At 47.1% G+C, this 22,338-nt stretch overlaps 3 protein-coding genes across 3 annotated transcripts; 2 read left to right on the top strand and 1 right to left on the bottom strand.

Moving 5' to 3' along the window:
- The first annotated feature begins 402 nt into the window (after positions 1–402).
- LOC135804722 (protein FAM221A-like) lies at positions 403–5,064 on the top strand. The gene is made up of 4 exons (XM_065318664.1): positions 403–861; positions 1,431–1,544; positions 2,944–3,012; positions 3,726–5,064. The coding sequence occupies exons 1-4, from the start codon at positions 782–784 to the stop codon at positions 4,375–4,377; spliced, it is 915 nt and encodes a 304-aa protein (XP_065174736.1). The 5' UTR covers positions 403–781; the 3' UTR covers positions 4,378–5,064.
- Positions 5,065–6,192: 1,128 nt separating this feature from the next.
- On the top strand, positions 6,193–12,188 carry LOC135804721 (phosphatidylinositol-glycan biosynthesis class W protein-like). Its single transcript, XM_065318663.1, has 5 exons — positions 6,193–6,483; positions 8,549–9,074; positions 9,460–9,740; positions 10,313–10,448; positions 11,271–12,188. Exons 1-5 carry the CDS (start codon positions 6,332–6,334, stop codon positions 11,607–11,609), a joined length of 1,434 nt encoding a protein of 477 aa, XP_065174735.1. The 5' UTR covers positions 6,193–6,331; the 3' UTR covers positions 11,610–12,188.
- LOC135804719 (HORMA domain-containing protein 1-like) lies at positions 12,039–19,138 on the bottom strand. Its single transcript, XM_065318662.1, has 5 exons — positions 18,825–19,138; positions 15,795–15,828; positions 14,561–14,604; positions 14,293–14,315; positions 12,039–13,921 (listed from the first exon to the last, which is right to left on the bottom strand). Exons 1-5 carry the CDS (start codon positions 18,870–18,872, stop codon positions 12,343–12,345), a joined length of 1,728 nt encoding a protein of 575 aa, XP_065174734.1. The 5' UTR covers positions 18,873–19,138; the 3' UTR covers positions 12,039–12,342.
- Positions 19,139–22,338: the final 3,200 nt, after the last annotated feature.

Genomic DNA, 22,338 nt, shown 5'->3' with positions numbered 1-22,338 from the left:
AGAAAAAACCTTACCTTGGTTATCGAATATCGTGATAGTCCTGGCTCCATCGCCTGCACTCTGCAGCTAGCCTTGCAGGGCACAACTTGTAATTACTTACTTGCCACAATCATGTGCAAGTGAAGGACTTAGGTTTGTAAGCCGCCAAGTGATCGTGTTTGTCACCGGGCACAGACTGGATAAGTACAATCATGACAATAATTCAGTTGTCATGGTCATTGACACTGTCAGTGTCAATGACCATGACAACTGAATTATTGTCATGATTGTACTTATCCAGTCATGTAGTCGTATCCTTTGGTAACGCGAAACTGACAAGCACCTTAGTTACGGTGAGTCTGTCTGTGTACATGACTCGTTGTCAAATCAAACTTCAAAGGGAAGGGAATGATTTGCGCTAGCTTTGTGGCTCGTGTGTCTAAAACGGGGCTATTTTGAGCAGGGATCATAGCGGCTACCTTGCACAATTGGTAGTACCCAGTGCATGCTAGTGGTATTCCAGTCCGAGGAAAAGTAACGTTGGTTCGCTCAGAAACAACCTCATCAGCTCCATGGTAGCGGGCCAGCAGCACACTGCCACTCCGTGTGAAAAGCTGAGTGTCTCGATCACTGGTGACACAGTAGCCGATTTCATTGAAATTCAATCCCATACACTCGCGGCTAGCTGTACCGATAATATCAATGCTACTATTTCCTTATTGCTGAGAGTAGTGGAAGGATCACTGACCAGACCACCGATGTACACTGTACTTATCTGGAAGCACTCAGCCACGCATCCAAGATGGCAGAAGGTGGCGCAGAACGAATTCACCTAACGTCGCAGGCAGTTGCTGATGTTGAAGCATACTTGGAGTACAAACGGTATGTTGCCGTATTCAAGTGTTAGTTGAACTCAGTTCCCGGATTTATACATGTATAAGCCGCACCCAGGTTACTTTTGTCACAAGATACAGACATCAACCCCATTTACCACCGTTAATATTTACTAGACGCTTGTAAGTTGTAGTACATGTATAAGTCACACCGACTTTTTTGGGGTGAATTTCTGGTGTTTAACAAGTGGGGCTTATACCAGTAAAACTCCCCAGATCCGGACGTCCCTAATCCGGGCACTTCCGTCTACTGGGCACCTTTCTGACCCACCTGTAGTCAATGAAAAACGACCCGAAAACTATTGGTTGGCGTAAAAGAATGTTTACAAGCATGCAGTGAGTACAAGCATGTATGCTCTGAGCCGCGGGCAATTCCTAGTTACGGACATGCCGCAGTGCTCAGTCCCAACCTGCCCGGATTAGAAGAGTTTTATTGTACATCATGTGACCAAGGTAGCAAGGGAAGCTCTGACTGTTGGAAAGTACTAGTCATAACTTCCCATTTGCATGTGCAACTTTTTATGTACTGTATTCTGGCTCCGTCACGGTGTAATCCAGGATAGTTGGAGATGCCGACAAAGACCTACCTGGAGGTATCATGACACCTGAGCAATACGAACATTTCAAGAAGACGGTTGTGGTGGATCGCATCAAGAATCGACTCTTTGTCAGGTGTGTTTCATCTTGTGTATGCATGCCCACACGTATATGTGCATGTACTTGTACATGTATGTGTGTGTGAGTGCACGTGTGTGTGTGTGTGTGTGTGTGTGTGTGCGTGTGCGTGTGTGAGTGCATACGTGTGTGTGTGTGTGTGTGTGTGTGTGTGTGTGTGTGTGTGTGTGTGTGTGTGTGTGTGTGTGAGTGCATACGCGTGTGTGTGTGTGTGTGTGTGTGTGTGTGTGTGTGTGTGTGCGTGTGTGTGTGTGTGAGTGCATACGTGTGTGTGTGTGTGTGTGTGTGTGTGAGTGTGTGTGTGTGTGTGTGTGTGTGAGTGCATACGTGTGTGTGTGTATGTGTGTGTGTGTGCGCAGAATATGTCGATTTCCAATCGAGAGGTTGCGGGTTCAATTCCCGACGATTATGGTTGCACACGTCTTTCTTCTTTTTCTCATTCTCCTAGCTCTTCTTTCATCCTCCTGGTTGGTGACCAGCAGCCAGTGTATGCCGGAGTATGTGGTGTGGCATGTGTGTGTCAACAAACCAAAAAAATGAAAAAATGGAAAGATGGAAAAAAATGAAAGATAGGGATTCACTGGCCAGAAAAAGCCACTTCAATGAGCTGTGTAGTGGCGGGATACCAGGCTAAAATTAGTGGCGGTCAATTCATCAGCCTTGCAAGCTGTTGAATGGTGTAATCCCAGCACAAGTTGCCATGTCTAACATAGCTGTTCGCTATCATTGCTTCAGCGATTGGCAGGTGTAAGAGTGTAAGGTGTAAGAGTGCAGAATAGGCACATGTGTACATGTGTGCGGTGTGTTTGTGTGCCGCATACGTGTGTGCACATGTGCGTGTATATACGATGTATATATATATGTGTGTGTGTGTGTGTGTGTGTGTGTGTGTGTGTGTGTGTGTGTGTGTGTGTGTGTGTGTGTGTGTGTGTGTGCGCGCGCGCGTGTGCATACATGTGCACTTGCTTGCATGTGTGCTTGCATGCACGTGTGTGTGTGCATGTGTGTGCAACTTCAATTTTAAGGGGGTGTCGGCCGTTGGGCAGTTCAATAGCCAACTGAGTTGTTGTTGTTGAAATTTTATTTTGTATCGCAGACCAAACGGTCAATGGTGCCCAATATTGTGATGGCGATAAAGTAACAGCCAAAAGCCAAGGATACAACAAGCAAGCCTCCACGAAAGAGAGAAAAACACAGAAAACACAGACCGTAAATACTCAAAAAGAAAAAGAGAAAGGGAAAAAAAGAAAAAAGAAGAAGCAGAAGAAAGTCGTATTTCCAAGATTTGTTTTGAATCTCTCTCCCCTCGAGGCCTCCCCGGGGAGACCCACGTCACCAGTTTTGGCAGTGAACAAGTACAAGTGTGTGTATATGTGTTCGTCTGTTGTGCTTTTAGTTGGACCAATCCTGATGGAATGGACTGCAAGCTGGTGGGCCCTGAAACACCTTGCTTTTGTGGACACAGGTTTGTGCACTATAGATGAAATACTTGAAAAGGAGCCGGCGTCTGTTCTCTAAAGTTCTGTTCGTAGCTGCATGCCCATGAGACCGTGACTGTGCACACTGTGGCTGCTCAGTCCAATGGCAGCGGAATGGTTTGCATTTCTTGAAGCATCATACTAAGGCCGCGTTCGAATTGTCTTCATCAACTGTTCAAACAAATTTTTTAAAGAGATTAGTAGAACGGTTTCTATCATTTTTTAGAGTTTTTCAGTGGAATTGTCATGGCGATGATGACGTCCGATCAGATCGACCATCTCCACGTACTACGTGACGTAGCTATTCCAAACTCTTCGGAACTAATCCACCTCTCCCATCGGATGAGGTTGTGGAGTTTCGAGGAGTTTCGTTTTTCTGAAGAGGCCAATAAGGCCACCTCTTCAGAAAAGCGAAACTCCTCGAAAAGTCAAAGAGGGACAATTCGAACGCGCCCTTAGTCAGGTTGTCTTAGAGGTGCTGCATGATCTATTGTGCATAACGTTAGCGAAATTGAAAAGTTGGTGTTTGGTACTAGCAACCGATGGTGCCGGTGTAGAACAAACTGATCGCTGGCAAGATAGACTGCAGTTCACAGAACGATCTCGGCTCTATGCAATGCATCCACCTGATCAGTTGATGTATTCGCTCCCTTCTGCCTGTTGCTATCTTGCTCCTATTGTTGTTCACTGATCTCTGCAGGTACAAAGCTCACCGATCGGACTACAATGACCTACCGCCGCATCCCATTCCAGTGCCATGCCAGGAGAGAGGCTGCAGGTGTAGGTCATACCGCTACCTTCCCAGCGTGGTCGGCACTCAGCCGCCGCGCTGCACTTGCAAGCACACGGCCGAAGAGCACGATGCGCGGGCACCACACGCGTGCAAGCGTTCCGGCAATGCCTGTGCCTGCCGCGCATACCGCACGTCTTACCGCTGCGAGTGCGGACACACCACTGCAGACCACGCGATGATCGTGGAGACGCGCGAGGAGCGCTTGGAGAGGGGCAAGCCGGTCGGCAAGGTAGTGCCCTACGCGGCCATGGGCGGCATTACAGGCTTCAGCTCGCTGATCGATGGCTACCGTCGTCTTGACGATAGCGGGATCGGCGCACCGTCGGCAGAGGAGCTACGATCTCCGATGCCGGCCGAATGCAAGTACTTCATGCCACCGTCGCAGCTGCAGGCGCAGCCAGCACAGCTCCACAGTTCTACAGCTAGGCGCGCAATTCAACCGGATCGCCGTCACGCAGCCGCAAGCGGTCAGCCTGCGGGATCAATGCCGACTGTAAAGTCCACGCATGGCAGCCAGCACACAACTGCCACAAAACCAACTGGCCATTCCCGGAAGTAACCAAGTGCTCTCCGCGTACTAGTACCTACGATCATCGCGGCTAACTATGGTAATCTAGTTGTGGATGGTCTACTATGCTAATAGAATTATAGGCACAGTGGTACGTGACTGTGACTCAAGCGCGATTGAATCCCATTGAGCAGCATTGTACTGTACTAACTTTGGTGGCTTTGCGACGCCATGCCATGCCTCAGTCTCATGGCATGCATTTCTGTCCATTCAGTGATGACGCCTTTTAATCGGAATTATGATTTGAGCAGACTTGTTTTGCACAAATGACGCCATATAGCACAGCAGCTCACCTTCCGGCAGATTCTCACAAAATAACTCCTGACTTCGAGTCGGCTTTAGCGATTGTTGTACTTCAACTTCGAAGAACTAGTGTGTACATGTATCTCAGACTGCATCCTACCAACTGTACCATTTTTTTTGTAAAGAGAAAAAGGACCTATAAGTTACTACAAGTAGTTATGACTTTTTTCCTTTCTTTTTTAATTAGCCACTGCATGTGCAGCTCCCAAGCAGTTCTGAGCTCAGGCTAGCTAAGCAAATGGTCTGCTGGCATTTGTACCGGCATTGGCATTACCGCCGTGATTCTCATCAGGCTTATCACAAATGGGGATTCACCGCTGGCTGTGATGACCCGTTCCATTCCGTAGAAAGACACTGATAATTGTTATGACCTGACTGAGACAGCTGAGTGTGATCGGCGACGGGCGGCTGTGCATCGGGCCGTCACTCCGGCCCAGTGCGGCTCTCGGCTTGGCAGCCGTTTGCAGCCGCGTGACTAGCCCACACAACTGAATGCCGGTGGCACCCGTGTGACTGGCATGTCATTTAGTACCCATGGCTCGGGACTCAGTGAATACTGAGCTACCTCCGGCACAAACCCAACTGCTGGGCCGTGTACCAATAGGCAATAGCGTGTATGGCAGAGATACATACAGTAGTACTGTATATGGGGTTACTATGGCTACGCAACGCATGCACTGGTCTTTTTTGTGCAGTGACAACAAACTGTCAGTCAGTCAGGGAGTCCTGACCAGGGACCAGGCGGCCCTACACATGTTACCAAGACTCAGGCAAGAGTACTTATATAACAGGGACGTAGCAGCCGGTCCGGCCGGACCACTTTTTTTAACACAATGCCAAAAGTGCCCAGAATCCAGGATTTTGCACCCTAATTTCAAAATGTTCCCGCGGGGAGTAGGGTCCGGCGGATTCTGCTGGCAGAAAAATTGGCAGAATTCGGTACTTTTTCTGGTAAGTTTCATGCATGTTTGGTATGTGGATAAAGAAATGGAGCAGAATTCGAGGAATGTCCCGCCATAAGGTTTGTATGGTTCTGCCAATATAACTGCTTTTCGAGCAGAATCTGCCAAATTTTCGAGCAGAATCTGCCAAATTTTCGAGCAGAATCTGCCAAATTTTCGAGCAGAATCTGCCAAATTTTCGAGCAGAATCCGCCGGTCCCTAGCGGGGAGAGCCCCCCGGGACCACCTCCATGCTCCAACGGGGGTTATAATTATACTCTTGATGTTACATGACTCCTCCCGGATCTCTCCCACTGTCTCAGTCCCTGAAGATCTACCTACTGCACTGGTACATGGTGCGACCTGGCTCCTGACCGGAGTCTGGCCTGAAACCTGATTCCTGAAACCTGACTCCTGAGCTAGCAGCTAGCATGCATGCAGCTACTGTACTACTACTGTACTGAGCTAGCGAACGCATCATATCATGACGTCATGACTGCAGTTTAAAAAAAATAATGATGTTTTCCACGTGTTCCACAACAAAACTACGCTTTCGTTTGAAACTCGAAACTGTCGCTTCAATGTTTTCAATGTCACGACGTCGACAGACAGGCACTACGCATTACCACTGATTACAATCGCAGGGATTTATAGCTTGGCATTTAGTTATCCCCGTAGACTCTTTGCTGTGGACGTCCCCGATGACCTACAAAGAGGAGCACGAAGCATTTGTCTCCAATCATCATGGAACGAGCTTATGGGAAATCTTTCTGCTGACAGCCTTGCTGCCACCACTATGCAACTACACCTATTTTGCTATACGTCCTAGGCTGGTGTTTGAATGGCCAAAATGGTAAGCTGTGCAAATTATGCAGTGCCGTAAGGCCACGTGAAAAAAGCAGTGCTTATGGCTACATACCGTATGCGGCTGTTTTCTTCTGTCTAGGAAATGCTTTTAGTGAAACTAAGCTTCTATTCTAGCTGCAATTTGATCCATAACCGATACATGAACACTGCACAAGCGATGCATGAAGACATGACATTGTGTATGCATCAACTGGGTATCACGGCGTCTCGCTAGTGATCATTTGGTCACGCAGAACATGCAGGAAACATACATGTACGTATCGGTCATGAGTACAGTCCATTTCAAAACTATAGACGCGTAGGGTTTTTGAAATATTTCAAAATTTGGCTGGAACTTTTTGAGAATAGTTTTCGGAATATTGCTCAGGACCGCTCCACAATTACTCTCATATTATAGTTTCTAAACGATTGGATAACAGACGCCCAATTTGGAAATTTTTATGCACAAAGTGATCACAGATTTTATGTGGTATAGATGCGGGCATAACGGTTTTTGCCTAGGTACGCGTCTATAGTTTTGAAATGGACTGTGGTCTGTTGTGTTGTGCATGTACATGACATTGTACATCCTAACGTGATTGAGCCGTCACTCTGTGTACACGCCTGCTTCGCACCGGCAAGCAATTGGCCAGGTGGTGTCTGCAAACAAACACATGCTCGCGAGTTCAAGCATATGCACTGACTGAGGGCCGCTGGACCCAGGCTCTGCCTGACGTGCTACATCTGTCAAAGCTCTGAAATTAATTTAATTACATCTCGCCCATACAGGAGCATACAGGAGCACTGATGTACGAGTCGTACATCTTAATGTCCCATGGTTAACAGTTCTCTGTACCTAATATTTCTGGTCACCTAGCCTGGTCTTTGGCCCGCACCTACCTAAACATTAAGTAAACAATTGACCTCATTCAAAGATTTGTAAGGGGTGATCCGGGGTTACCGTTTGTTTTGTTTTTTCGAAAGAAAGGTTTTAGTATGTTTCAGTCCCACCTTTTCTGCAAGTACAACGATCTTAAACAAAAGATTGATTTCCGAATTCGGCAGCCATAAGAACTTGGGCATGTTCCATGTGCATACAATAATCATTTAAAATTTATTTTCGAAACGAAACTCCTGAAACCCACGCACCCCCGGACGGAAAATTTTCATTTTGAAAATAACAATTGGTGACCGTCAAGAGTACATAACCCCCCAGAGTGTGCAACTCCCACATACCCTGCTGTCCCGACAGAATTTCAAGTTGACGTCATTATTTATGACGCAATGCTCCTTGCACCAGTGATTTACAACATGTGTACGGGTGTCAAAGCATCACACGTTTTTCTTTGTAATAATTTGAACAGGATCGATCGGCTTCGGTCAACCACAGGTTCCGGATCCGTCTGATAATCCGTGTACAGTGCGCATTGCATCATCAAAATGACGTCAACTTGAAATTCTGTCGGGACAGCACCCATAGTGGAGTTGCACACTCTTGGGGGGTTATGTACTCTTGGTGACCGTGGATGGCCCCTAATGCACTATGGAAGTATGGTTAGACAATTTAGTGTTCGACGCTGGAAACTACAAGTAATGGAAGGAAAATACTGTCGGACTGGCTGGCTGGCACTAATTATTATTTGCACAATACTTTTCACCTGTCAACTTTGCGTGTGTTTTGCCGCCCAGCATGGAGATGTACAGAGGAAAGGAGGACATGGACACGAGTTTATGAGTCACTGTCCACCACTGTAACTAGGTAGTATACAGTCAGAAAATGCGACAGTCAGGCACAAGCTGAATCTGTAACACATAACTCGTATCCATGTGTTCATTTCCTCCTTACATTTATTATTGGCTCAACGTTCGAGTTTTAAACAGCATAGAGATCTAGGTAATTTGCCACATGTGTGCTACACATCTTCATGACGGTGTGGATGCGTTATTTGCAGCTACCGTAGGTGCATGCATGTGTGCATATCTCGTCTCATCTCAGCCGACTGCTGACACAATACTGGTTGAGTATGCTAAATCTACTCTGCTGCTACTTGGCTTTTTTTGTTTTTCTCTAGGTCAGACCATGTGATCCAGTTTCTGTCACTGGCTTTCCCGATCCTGCTGCTGTTTACGTACTTCGCCGACGTGTCCTGGCTGATTGGCGTACCTTTCTTGGTGCTGCCTGTTCTGCACATTACCAATGTGTTTACCTCAACCGGTTTGAGTTCAGCTCATTCCGCAACTAGTGGGCCTCTGGCATCAGCTGTCACCGCTCTGCGTGCCTTCATCAACATAGCAACTGCCGTGGCCATACTGGGAGTTGATTTCGCCGTATGGCCGCGCCGCTTGGCCAAGGTCGAGACGTTCGGCACTGGCCTGATGGACGTGGGCGTTGGCCAATATGTGTTCTCCATGGCGCTGGTGTCCCGCGAAGCGCGGCAGAAGCCGCGAGAGAGTTTGCTGCACGGCTGGAAGACATTCCTGGCCCTTGTGGTTCTCGGCAGCGGTCGTCTCCTGACCACCAAAGCTGCAGCCTACCAAGAGCACACGAGCGAGTATGGCGTGCACTGGAACTTTTTCTTCACGCTGGCTGCACTAAAGGTCAGTTATTAGAACTTATTACGTATGACTGTGAGATCTTTTTAATTCTATAATACACTGTTGATCACGAGGCTTTTTCGACGTATGTTGACAGAAAAGAAGCCCACGCCATCACAGTACTACATGCATTTGTGCATGCCGGGAATTGTTTACTTTGTTTTTGCGTGGATTAGCAAGGAGTGCTAGACATATGCACCTACATGCCTATACTCGTATGAAAACAATCAATGAAATCAGTGTTTGGAAATTCATGATTATGCCCACCATACGTCAACAGAATAATTATTATGTGCAACACGCATCAACACATTATAATGTTGATGTATGGTGCATCATTGAATCTCCGAACGCTGATTCGACTTTTCTCTCCGTGGTATTTGTGCAGATTTTTACCCTACTGATTTCTGCGGTGTGGCAAAACAAAGCACCATCACTACCAACTGCATCATCCACCAGCTTCTGGTCCCCTCTTATCACTGGCGGCTTGCTTGGGATTACGTATCAAGTTCTCCTGGAGAACGCTGGCTGGTCAGAGTTTATTCAGCATTCCTGGGCGGGTGACGGTGCTCGCGGTGACTGGATAAGTGCCAACCGAGAAGGTCTCCTATCGTCACTGGGCTATTTCTCCCTGTACAGCTTGTCGGTGCAGCTGGGCAGGTGCTTGTGGTACGTATGCTGTGTGTGCATGTATGTGGACATTGTGTGTGCGTGTGTGTGTGTGTGTGTTCATGCGTGTGTGCGCGCATGCATCCGTGCATGTGTGATATGTGTGTGGGTGTGCGTGCGTGTTGCTGCATGTTTCGTCGAAGCAGCGATCCGAAATGCTGCCAGTAATTCTCTCATGGCCTGGAGAAATGACGATGCGCTATCATTACTTTGCAATGGGCACGGTCAAGATGTGTTTGTGCGTGTGTGTATGTGTGTGTGTGGGGGGGGGGGGGGTGGGTGGGTGGGTGTGTGGGTGTTCTCCACAATCAACTACACGTAGTCACGTTGTACTGCAACATAAGTACATTGGTAGCACTGTGCGGCCAGAAGGTAACAGGCTTCGAAAGCCGGCAGTCACTAGTTTCTACGGTATAGTTTGCTTGTGCGTGCGTGCAGAGGTATGGTGAACACTACGTGTACTGTTATGTGTGCTATGTGTACTGATATGTGCTGACATTTAAAATGGAAATTTGACTGGTACTTGGTCATGAGGTTGTATCTTTGGCTGTGACTCTGCTCTGTGCCTGCAGGAGTGGCCAAAGACGAATGCGGTGTTCACTTTTGTTCTCACTTGTACCACTTGTGCTGTTGGAAACTCTCTCGCTGGCTGGAATCGTGCAGCCTATCTCAAGGCGCATGGCTAACTTGCCTTTTATCCTCTGGCAGGTAATGGTTGTTTGAGCATTGTTTGGTGAGCCCTTTAAAAGCTGTATCCTGGAACCAGTTATGGCTTTACATACAAATGCAACATACACATGCCTTCACTTGCAATATGTCTGCACACGACGCGTCTGCACACGCTTGCGCTAATGCATTTACGTCAGTCCATGGCATACTGTTTGCTTGAACTCAAGTCAGTGTTTGATGGCTAGGTACTACTACCGTAAAGTACCGCCAGAGCGCCCCACCACCTCGTCCTCTCGTGGCCGTCTTGTGGAGGTGGTTTCCTGTGTGTAGGTCATACGACACGAACCTTGTACACACATTGCATGTTGTGGAGTCAATCCGTACCCAGTTTACCTTAGAGCTGATGGCGAGCTCCACATAAAAACATGCCGAGTGTGACCTTAGTACAAAAAGGTTCTCACACCGTACCAACTTAGTAGTATTCTGCCATACGATTTTCTTCCCTTGGTTGTAAAATCAAGGTGGGGCGCTCTCGCGAGACGGGGCGCTCTCGCGGTACTTTACGGTACTAGTGACCCAATGCTACTAGTGTTACCCAGTGACCATGTCCCACTAATAATCATGTCATTGGTTTGGTGCAAACATGTGACTGCATTCTTTTGAACTCCATGAGTGAACATGACGACTGACAAGGGACTGCCAACTGTAGCATCCTGTACATGTATACTCATGTCCTACTTCAGAAGTAATTATTATCAATTAATAAGTGTGACATAAAGAAGCTGGTGAAATCATGCCTTATGATACTGGGCAGTTCTGCAACGTGTGTTTACTTCTTTGACCCTTTGTCCATGTGTGCAGGTACATCTTGGCACATCCGTCTTGCTAGCTTTTTATGTGTTGTACGGCTATATGTTGCCAACGCAAATCGTGAAGCAAGCAGCTGTAACGAATACTGCTGCAGGTCAACTTGTAAACGTTGAGTCCCCGTCGCCTCCTGTCTTGCTGTCGGCCATCAGCCATAACCAACTGCTGTTTTTCTTGGCTGCAAACTTGGGCACAGGTATCGTAAATATGTCAATGAAAACGATTTATGTGTCGAATTTGACTGCCATGTGCATCCTGTCAATCTACCTGGCCGTGTTATGTATACTGGCCATAGCATTATACGGCAAGCCACCGGAAAGGAAAAGCCAATAGGTGTACTTACAGTCCATTTCAAAACTATAGACGCGTAGGGTTTTTGAAATATTTCAAATTTGGCTGGAACCTTTTGAGAATAGTTTTCGGAATATTGCTCAGGATCGCTCCACAATTACTCTCATATAGTCTCTAAACGATTGGATAACAGACGCCCAATTTGGAAAAAAATTATGCACAAAGTGATCACAGATTTTATGTGGTATAGATGCTGGCATAACGGTTTTTGCCTAGGTACGCGTCTATAGTTTTGAAATGGACTGTAGTAGTTTTTTTTTATAGGTAATCTGACACTTTCTTACCCTATGATTCGTGACACTCCTGGCATATTCGATTTGGTGCGCCCTTCATTGCACACTTGACTTTTTATTTATGGTCCCTACACTGCTGGGCACCTTCCCGTTCTAAACATGTGCACATAGTTTGATGTACAATGAATGAGAATAGTCCATAGGTTTCATGCTGGTATGCCTGCTGGTAGGTGCAGACTACTTTGTAAGGACACTGAATTATTTATGCTGGTCATAGAATAATGATGCTGCTCTATTCTTGGAACAATAGCGTTTGGAATATCTCTGATACTTTGGAAGATAAATATTGCGATGCTTAAAACATCTACATGTCTGTATTTGCATGCACTAGTGGGTAATTATGTTGCAGCAGACTGTGCAGCAGGAAAGAAAAGAAACTGTACAAATGTGTTCTAGGCAGCTTTCTGTAGCAAATGTGTTTTTCACAAGCGGATTGCTTTCTTTGCAATGCTTCCGCGACGACATCGGCGCTTTGGCGAGTTTCCGTTGACTTCTTGACTGCTTGCATAATCCATGTCATCAGCCTGTTGTCTCTGTTTGGTCTTGCCACGGCTGGTTGAACGGCATGGCGACTGCGGTTTGGAATTGTCTATAGCCAAGTTGGCAGCGCTGACTGTAACCTTGTCCATGTCGTCAGATTGTGTTGCTGGTGCTATTGCTGCTGCTGGTTCGTCTGCTGTTTTTGCTGGCTCACACGAACCATCCAGTGGTCTCAGAAGAGAGCGATCGAAATACTTGTTGATGCCCTCAGTTCTGATCTTGTCCTTGTTGACAACTTTGCCAAGGCGTTTGCCTCGTGTGGGAGTAGTGATGTAGCCCTCCCTCTCCAGTCGATGCACGATTCCTTGCGCGACGTTTATCTCAACGCCAAGTCTCCTGGCGAAACCAGGGACCAGGATACGATTGGATTCGGAGCATGCCATTAGACCACGTCTCCAGAGACAAGTTGCTTGCAGTGTGATTGGATTCAAGAAGCAAAGGATGGGATCGGACGGCGGCCGCTCAGTACTGCCATCAACGCAGCACTGATCACAGAAATGCTGCTCGGGCACATCATCATTGCACAGGAAACCGAAGCAAACTCCATGCTGCCAGTGACTACACACTTCGCACTTGATCATCAGACCGTCGTCCTGGTTGTCACCGCATGGACACCGCACTTGCTCCTGTTCTTCAACTTCCATGCACTCACTCTGCTCGTTCACAGCTGCATGTGGTTCTTCTTTGTTGGTAGGGGCATTGGCGTTCTCGACTTCATCGTCATCTTCTTCTTCAATGTGTTGCTCTTCTCCATGCACAGAGTTAGGAGCTGACGGTGGTGGAGTATCAAGTTGTGGGTCTGGAATGTTAGGTGGTTGTTCGTCCACCACAACGTCAGCTGCATCGATGACATTTTCCTTCTGTGACTCGGTTGGATGATCTAAGTCTGCGTACTGGTGACAGCTGGTCTTGATGCGTAGCTTTACGCTGTGGTACTCGGTGGAAATGCCGCCAACATTTATGGCTGGTGGGTTGCCATCAACTACGACAGCTGACTGCTCGCATGATTTGAATCCCGGTGGGTCGTAATCCTCGGGCACAGTGTCAAGGTACTGCAGTTTCATAGTCATCAGGACCTCACTTGGCAGGCCATCAAGGGTCTGTGAGAGAACAATAAGTGTGCGGAGCAGGCGGACTGTAGCCTTCTTCACCTCTTCTGCTGTTGTTGCATGTAACAAGGACTTTTCCTGTTTGCTATCACCGCCTTCTTTGCGAGTAACATCCAGACTGTCGTAGCCAAAGCGGAACGTGTACGACTCGATAGCGTTTTCCATGTCGTTGGCATCCTTGTAGATGGCCAGGATGACGGCTTTGAGGTGCTTGCGATCCAAGGCATCGAAGCAACCTTTCACCCACTCAATCACCTGCACTGCTCCTTTGCAAGTGTTGTCATCCCTCAATATCTTCAAATTGATGTCCTCAAGGTACCGGTCACCAAATGCGTTCTCTGGGAAGATGTTTCTGTAATGTGTAGATCACACGCGGGTGGGTGCGCGTGCACACACACACACATACGCACACGCACACACGCACGGACAAACAAAGTACATAGTAAGGTGATCCTGCATGTAGGACTCTTTTCAGAATGTACACGTATATGCGGCTGGCAACAGTATGGATTGAGTGGACACTCGGGAATCAATAAAGATAAGGAAGTCACTTCACTCTACCGGGCACCTTTCTGGGACCGGTGAGTAGTATTTTTACTTCAGAATCAGGCTGTGGAATGCCATGGAAAAGAGTTGAATGTCTCCTACAGCATGCAGCTGGTTTGAGGTACCGAATGAAGCTGTAAGAGCCTGTTCCCGATCCCGGCATTTGACATTGCTCACCTCAAGTAAACGATGTTGGAGATCTGCACAGCCAGGACATAGGTACAATTGTAGAGGAAAACAGAGCACACGCATGGGTTGCATCATGGTTGATTACTTTCGTTTCACAGTGTGCCGGCTCTGCTGCATCCAGCAATCAATTGATCATGCTCATTTTCACCATTACTGTTCTGACTTAACGTTTTCCGACATGGTCTATTAGTACTGTATTAGTATTTGGGCAGTAGATGACAATGGCAATACATCCCATCTACTCACACAAACTTACAGCAACAGCAAGAAGCTTCTTGACAAACAACCTCGAGTGTGTTTCTGTACTCACAGAAAGAGTATTGGAGAAAAAAAGGAGCTTGTGGACATGCATTACGCACGCAAGCACGCACGCACACGCACGCACACGCACACACACACACACACACACACACACACACACACACACACACACACACACACACACATCGAATGCTTTGGTAGACATAATACACAAGGGAATTGGTTACTTCCCATTTTTGAAGTAGTTTTATGTTAGACACGATCTACTCACGAAAAGTTATGCAGAGTGCAAGGTGCATGATACCTCACAATCCCACCAATGGAATCCAACACTTCCAAACGTTTTGGTTCCCTTGAATTGGAAATGACAGACACTTCATTTTCTAATCCCTTTCATGTAGAAAAATCCTGGATCTTTCCGACTAACCCGTTCTCATGAATAGACCGGTGACTTGGGAACCAATAAAGATAAAGAAGACAGAACAGACCAATGTATGCAGCATAGAAAGACTCGTAATGCCATTTAGTGCTAATGGTTAACTATCACTCGCCTTACACACTGTTATGTGAGGGAGGGAGAGAGAAGCACCGGGGGTCCACAGACAACATAGCTCTAGATAAGTAATCGTATCATTTGCCGCTTCAGGTGATAACACTGAAGCGGTCAGTCTGCTGGTTGCTCCTCGAAGTGCCAGGCGACACCACTGTCATTCTTGTAGGTGAGTGTCAGAAGGCTTCAATAGTAGCTTGGATGTTTGATGTTTTGATACATTCAATTGTTGGCCAGTTGACTAAGTGTAATGACCTGCAAAGCATAGGTGCACCATGCATGAGCCACTGCACTACTTCGTAGTACCACTCGTGTAAAAGCCTGGACGCATGCAAGGACATGCGTCTCTATCATGAATGAAACCGTGTTTGTTTACCTCGCAAGTGCATGTAGATCTGCACGGAGGGTGGATGTATGTTTTGAGTTGGGTTTATACCCAGACGTTTCTCCATATTCGATGCCTGCTGCTGCCTCTTGTGTATCAATATATCTATTTTTCTCATTGAGTGAAAAAGAACCTTGACACTCACAAATCTATTTTTCTCATGTTGCTGCAATGGCTGGCCAATGCCCCTGCCGTTTATAATGGCTTTTGCCATCAGAGGGTAAAGAAAGAAACACTGTACAGATGATCACAAGCTACGTAGATTTACAAAGGACGAGCGGACAACAGACTCACCAGTAATTGATTTGCACTGTTGCATTGGCTCCCACTGTGAACAAGAATATTATAAATAGGGCCAATCAAAATGGTATTGAAATAATGCCGTAAAGAGTATCAAAGTGACAACCCCCATTTTGCGAGGCAATCACTAGCTGTTCAATGATTTTTTTCACAGAACAGCTAACAGCAACGTACAATAAAAGATGGATAAGAGGAAGGAAAACACGTTACGAGCTATGACTACATTGTAGTCGTCCACCAATGTAACTATGTAATGGGTTTACCGGGTGTTAGCAGCCGTTGTCAGAGAGCTGACACAATAATGAACTTTTTTTAGATTGTATTAACTGGATCATACAGTCAGAGTGTAGGCCAAGAAGAAGACACAAAACTGACAGGGGGTACTGTGACATTCAACGACCTGACCACTGGCTCCAACACATTATTATTAGTATAACATTACGAGGCGCAAACCAACAACCTTCCAACCAACTTGGAACTACAGTGAAACCTCGTTAAGAAGAACACTGATAAGACAAACTTTCGCTTAAAGGGGAAGTTAAGGCAAAAATTAAAATTTCACCAGTTGTAGTCTTCGGGGTGCTGAGTCGAATGGTCTTGGTCCGAGAAAGCTGAGACGCTCCCTTCCTACTTGAATCCCAATCGAACTCGCGCACTTCCACCGAAACTGGGTGACTGCGCCCTACTAGATGGGAATTTGTATGCAAAATGTCACTAAAAGCGCCGTTTCGTTCTTATAAAAGCACGGATGACCGCGATTGGCCCATATGTTCTAGTCTTTTGGACGCTGAGTCGACTGGTTTTGGTCCGAAAAGGCTGCGATGCAGCGTTCCTCCTTTATTCCCAATCGAACATGGTTGAACAAGCGGTCACGTGCTCCTGCGTACACCAGTCAGCTGGTCACCGTGCCTGCAGGGTACAACGAATTTACTAGCCTGTTTGACCTTTTTTGGGTGCAGTCCTGTCACTCGAGTTGAACTCGAGTTGAACCTTGGTGTGAAAGTTGTCGCCTGCTGGCGTGGCGACGAGGTGATTTGGGCATCCAGGAGCACGTGACCACTTGTTCAACCATGTTCGATTGGGATTAAAGGAGGAACGCTGCATCGCAGCCTTTTCGGACCAAAACCAGTCGACTCAGCGTCCAAAAGACTACAACATATGGGCCAATCGCGATCACCCGTGCTTTTATAAGAACGAAACGGCGCTTTTAGTGACATTTTGCATACAAATCCCCATCTAGTAGGGCGCAGTCACCCAGTTTCGGTGGAAGTGCGCGAGTTCGATTGGGATTCAAGTAGGAAGGAAGCGCCTCAGCTTCCTCGGACCACGACCATTCGACTCAGCACCCCGAAGACTACAACTGGTGAAATTTTAATTTTTGCCTTAACTTCCCCTTTAAGAAGAACTAGAATTCCAAGTGCTATTGGATTCATCACTGTGTATTCACTGGGTAAGACATATGGATAAGAAGAACTCCCGTTATTGCGAACAAATAACGTCGGTCCCTTGGTGTTCGTCCTAAAGAGGTCCGACTGTGCTTGTTATTGTACTTTTATGTCAATATGATGATGTCAATATGATGATAGTTGAAACTAAACTCGGATACTGTAAGACCTGTATATATAACGAGGAAGCAAATCTAACGTTTTAACGGATGACATTTCTTCGTTATAATAAGATCCGTTGAGGCCGTACTGCTTCATATATGCTGTGTGTGGATATGGCAGAATACTGCAAGATCGTTAAAGGGGAAGTATACCCTAAAATCAAATTTTCACCAGTTGTAGTCTTCTGGGTGCTGAGTCGAATGGTCTTGGTCCGAAGAAGCTGCGACGCTCCCTTCCTACTTGAATCCCAATCGAACTCGCGCACTTCCACCGAAACTGGGTGACTGCGCCCTACTAGATGGGGATTTGTATGCAAAATGTCACTAAAAGCGCCATTTCGTTCTTATAAAAGCACGGATGACCGCGATTGGCCCATATGTTGTAGTCTTTTGGACGCTGAGTCGACTGGTTTTGGTCCGAAAAGGCTGTGATGCAGCGTTCCTCCTTTATTCCCAATCGAACATGGTTGAACAAGCGGTCACGTGCTCCTGGGTGCCCAAATCACCTGGTCACCGCGCCAGCAGGCGACAACTTTCACACCAAGGTTCAACTCGAGTTCAACTCGAGTGACAGGACTGCACCCAAAAAAGGTCAAACAGGCTAGTAAGTTGTACCCTGCAGGCACGGTGACCAGGTGACTGGTGTACGCAGGAGCACGTGACCGCTTGTTCAACCATGTTCGATTGGGAATAAAGGAGGAACGCTGCATCGCAGCCTTTTCGGACCAAAACCAGTCGACTCAGCGTCCAAAAGACTACAACATATGGGCCAATCGCGGTCATCCGTGCTTTTATAAGAACGAAATGGCGCTTTTAGTGACATTTTGCATACAAATCCCCATCTAGTAGGGCGCAGTCACCCAGTTTCGGTGGAAGTGCGCGAGTTCGATTGGGATTCAAGTAGGAAGGGAGCGCCTCAGCTTCCTCGGACCAAGACCATTCGACTCAGCACCCCGAAGACTACAACTGGTGAAAATTTGATTTTAGGGTATACTTCCCCTTTAATATATCTTCTCGTTAACCTATGAATTTTGGACAATCGTTAAATTTGCGACTCGTTATAATAACATGTCTTACAGTACTGAATCAATGTACGAGTTATCATACTCTCCGACGGCTTATTATCTAGTTTCAGTGGTGGACAGTTACTGTAGTGTCTTGTGTAAAAGCCTGTCTCGTACATACACGGTACATGTATACAGAGAGTTGCATGTGAAGCCTTCCACCATTATTGCAATAATAATAATATTAGTCTAGCTTGTCACTCGGCCCTTGCAGTTGCATGTTCTGTGTCAACTCAGCAGGCTTCTGGCCCTGGGCTACACTTTTGTTTTGAAGTTCAACTGCTGTCTTCTGTAGTACCAGAGCCAGGCAATGACAACTATGAAGTGACAATGCATTTAGCGCCAGTTTCTTACCATTTCCACCTTTTGCTGCGTTCGCATGGCTACTGCTGTAGACGGCATTTTGTTGAGCTGCCGTTTCAGTCTTGCGGTGCTGAAGAAGTTCTCTTTCCAGTTTGAAGCTCCACCGTTCTCAGAGGAAATATAGCACAGCGGCCGCTCCTTCGATAGCCCAAGTTCGTGTTGGGACGCAATTGGTTACATGTAGCTGGCGAAATAGATAGGTTTGGTTGAACTTTGTTGACAACAGTAAATCTACGATGCAGAACGAAGGAAATGAAGAATCGTACAATCCGCTTCAAGAACATCCAGCGCAACGCTGCAGGAAGGCCAGACCTATGAAGAGCAAAGCAAAGCAATATGCAATGTGCAAGGGCAATGCATGCGGTGCAAGGTGCAAGAAAAGTACATGACCTTTGTACCATGACCTGTCGAACCCTAGAAAACCCTGTAATCCTTTTTTTTTGGTGTGGTAGAAGGTGGAAGCAATTTTGTTGCTCTGCCAATCGGCTCCTTACTTTTGTTTTGTTTGTCGAGCACTGACCAAGGAAGCACAGCTATGGCTGACTCAACCCTAGACCTAGCCCTGATCGAGTTCAATGTGTTGCAGCAGGTAGCCAAGGACGCCCGAATTCCAGGTCCAGGATGGGATGATCTATCCAGGGCGGACCTCGTGTTCGCTCTCCGTAAGCAGGGCCAGGGAGCCAGCGCACCAGCCAGAGGAGCGCCATCTGAAACCGGTATGGTGCCAATTGTATCAGAACTGTTAGACGTAGTCCGAGCGCTTTCAAATGAGATTTCGGAACTACGAAATGTTATTGAAACAAGTAAGTCTTCGCAAGAAAACTTCGAAGCCCAATTGTCACGATCGCGGGAAGAGATGGGGGAGCTCAAAAGTCAGCAACTGCGAGCCCCGGGAGTGCCACTAACCACTCGGTACCAACCGAATACGTAGACGCTGCCACCCTTTCACGTGCATCTACTACAGAGATGGTCAATGCATGGTGCGATGGCACAATGACAGTCGTCGCAAATCACATTGCGTATTGCACGTGCTTATTGGTGATTCATGGTTAGTTGCTGGGCTTTCCCTACTGAAAGATGTTACCACCGCGTAGTCAGGGATTTTGTCTGCTCCCTGGCGAAAACCGTGTTTTGATCCGTTGAGGGAGACTGGAGATACATTGCGAAGACGTACGATCTGTCTGACAATTGGCGAAGAAGAAAGCTTCGCAGACGACCCGTCGTGGAAGGGAACAGAATGGAACATATACCAGTCGATGTCTATCATTATAGGGATGGCTGCTACGAAGTTTCAGCCCAATGCTCCCCAGCGCTTTTTAGCGCCCGACGATAATTACCAAATTTCATTGATTTTGCATATGTATAGCAAGCATCGTCTCCTCCAGTCTAGCTGAGTCTGGCCGCCAAAACGTCTAGTCCCGAGAGGAGAACATGCAGGAACATGCAGGAGCATCGCATGCAGCTGCATTCTGCCTCGAGGAAGAGAACAAAACCAGCACCACGTGAAATTTGGAAGTCATTTTGAAGAAGACGAGGAAAGAATTTTGAAAAGGGTGTATTGTATGTGTGTAGATCTTCGTGGGAGCAAAATGAACTCTGCAACTCTAAAGGCTCTGCTCAGTGGCAGCAGAGTAGGGAGAGTTAGACAATTTTCAAATGAAATGGCCATTGATTTAAAATGTGCACAGGAAAAAAATTCAAAAAATCTGACCGAAGTGTTTGAGTGGGTCCGAATGCTCTACGGTCGAGATTGGCCAGAAGAGTCACCGCCAGACAGCAAGGCTGTTTTGAGCAGAGTCACCCGGGTCGTAAAAAAGAAAATTGCGTTACAAAAAAATATCGGAAAACCAGGTGGAAAGGACACGCTTGAGCGGTTCCTGAAGGAAGATTTTGAACTGCCTGGCCGCCGCAGCTCTACGTCATGTCAAGAGCAAGATTCACAACAAGTTGAACAACCCGCATCCATCACGCAAGCCGCCACACAAGAGCTCCACAATGACCATGTCGGAGACAGCAAGCAGTGGGATGACCTGCAGCAACGAATATTGTCTAGTTACAACAGGACGCGCAACATAACAAAGCGTTTACGTCGGCGGGAGCACGCACTGGAAGACGCAGCCGAACAACTACGCATTCACCAAGAGCAGCAGGAAGAGAGAGAGCAAGAAACGCAAGATTTGATAGCAAAGTTGGAGGACACGAGTAAGGATTTAGTGAGTTTGAAGGAGAAGCAGATTGAGCTTGCTCAGCATTTGCGCAATGCGAAGCGAATGAGCACCTACTGGCAGAGAAAAGCAGCGGTAGCAGTGCAATCCTCTGTAAGAACCGAAAATGCATTAGAAACGGCACAGGAAGAAGCAGCAAAGCTTATGCAAGAGGTGAATCAGCTAGAGGAAGGACTGGCAGACAATGATGACAACATACATGACGACAATGAAGATGACCCGACAGTGCTGGAGACGATGCACAACGGGCGCTACACAGACGGAGTGAGAACATGTTGTATCAACTTACTCACTCACAATGTCGGCATACACCACGTCGGGCCGGTCATGAAGGAGGTCCTGTCTCTGGCCGGTAAAACGCCATCAAGTACACCCAGTGCGACATCGGTTAGGACAATGTTGCTAGAAGGCCGAGCAGTCGGTCTACTGCACATTGGCCATCTTGCAGGGTCAGACAACACGCTGCACTTTGACGGTACAACCAAGCATGGTCACAAGTATGGAAGCTTTCAGCTGACAACTGATGACGGGCAGTTCACGCTGGCCGTGTCTGAGGCACTGTCCGGCAGCGCTGAGCACACCATGGAACTACTGCACCACACTATTGGCCAGTTGGGAGCCGCAGGCGAGAAGCTCGGTGATGCACAGTCCGGTAACCGTCTGATCGCTGCCCTCAAAAACACGATGTCTGACAGAGCTGCAGTGAACACAAAATTCAACAACATGCTTCAGGTATGTCTACACAATTGTTCCACTTTTCTTTTCATATTAAAATGCAATCTGCACAGCAAAGTATTATTGTTGCCAAACACATGTACAAACACACACACACACACACACGCACACATACACACACACAGGTACAGACACACATACATATAGACACACGCGCACGCACACACACATGCACAGACACACACAGACACACACACAGTGTTTATCTGTCTACCCTTCCTTATGAGCCTACTATGAAGCATGAAGTATCCAATATAGAAGGCAATGGTCATGTGATGTTGACCACTCCTGTTCGTTTGATTTTCTGTCATGCCTCAGGAATACCGTTCTTCGGTGCTGCCCGTGATACAGCAGGATTGGGACACCCTCACCGAAACCCAGAAGAAAGAAACGTGTAAACTCAATAACTTCTTCTGCGGCCTACATCTACTGGTCAACCTGGCAGATCACTCTGGTGCCGTGATTAAGGAGTGGGAGGCAACACAGAGTGGGAGTTCGGCAAGTTGCCCAGGCGCAAACCAGCCAAACGAATGTGGCACGTACCG

This window comes from Sycon ciliatum, chromosome 1 (genome assembly GCF_964019385.1).
Source record: "Sycon ciliatum chromosome 1, ocSycCili1.1, whole genome shotgun sequence".
Lineage (NCBI taxonomy): Eukaryota > Metazoa > Porifera > Calcarea > Leucosolenida > Sycettidae > Sycon > Sycon ciliatum.
The sequence above is the reverse complement of the archived record's forward strand: the minus strand, read 5'-3'. Positions and strand labels throughout refer to the sequence as shown.

What these genes read in the sequence shown, in the direction of transcription:
- LOC135804722 (XM_065318664.1), top strand. Translation starts at nt 782, where the DNA reads ATGGCAGAAGGTGGCGCAGAACGAATTCACCTAACGTCGCAGGCAGTT. An exon ending in AAGAATCGACTCTTTGTCAG is followed by an intron (nt 1,545 to 2,943) that starts GTGTGTTTCATC and finishes TTGTGCTTTTAG; the next exon opens with TTGGACCAATCCTGATGGAA. An exon ending in CCTTGCTTTTGTGGACACAG is followed by an intron (nt 3,013 to 3,725) that starts GTTTGTGCACTA and finishes TGATCTCTGCAG; the next exon opens with GTACAAAGCTCACCGATCGG.
- LOC135804721 (XM_065318663.1), top strand. Translation starts at nt 6,332, where the DNA reads ATGACCTACAAAGAGGAGCACGAAGCATTTGTCTCCAATCATCATGGA. An exon ending in GTGTTTGAATGGCCAAAATG is followed by an intron (nt 6,484 to 8,548) that starts GTAAGCTGTGCA and finishes GTTTTTCTCTAG; the next exon opens with GTCAGACCATGTGATCCAGT. An exon ending in CAGCTGGGCAGGTGCTTGTG is followed by an intron (nt 9,741 to 10,312) that starts GTACGTATGCTG and finishes CTGTGCCTGCAG; the next exon opens with GAGTGGCCAAAGACGAATGC.
- LOC135804719 (XM_065318662.1), bottom strand. Translation starts at nt 18,872, where the DNA reads ATGCCGTCTACAGCAGTAGCCATGCGAACGCAGCAAAAGGTGGAAATG. An exon ending in ACAGTGCAAATCAATTACTG is followed by an intron (nt 14,605 to 15,794) that starts GTGAGTCTGTTG and finishes CTGTGAGTACAG; the next exon opens with AAACACACTCGAGGTTGTTT. An exon ending in TCCAACATCGTTTACTTGAG is followed by an intron (nt 13,922 to 14,292) that starts GTGAGCAATGTC and finishes TACACATTACAG; the next exon opens with AAACATCTTCCCAGAGAACG.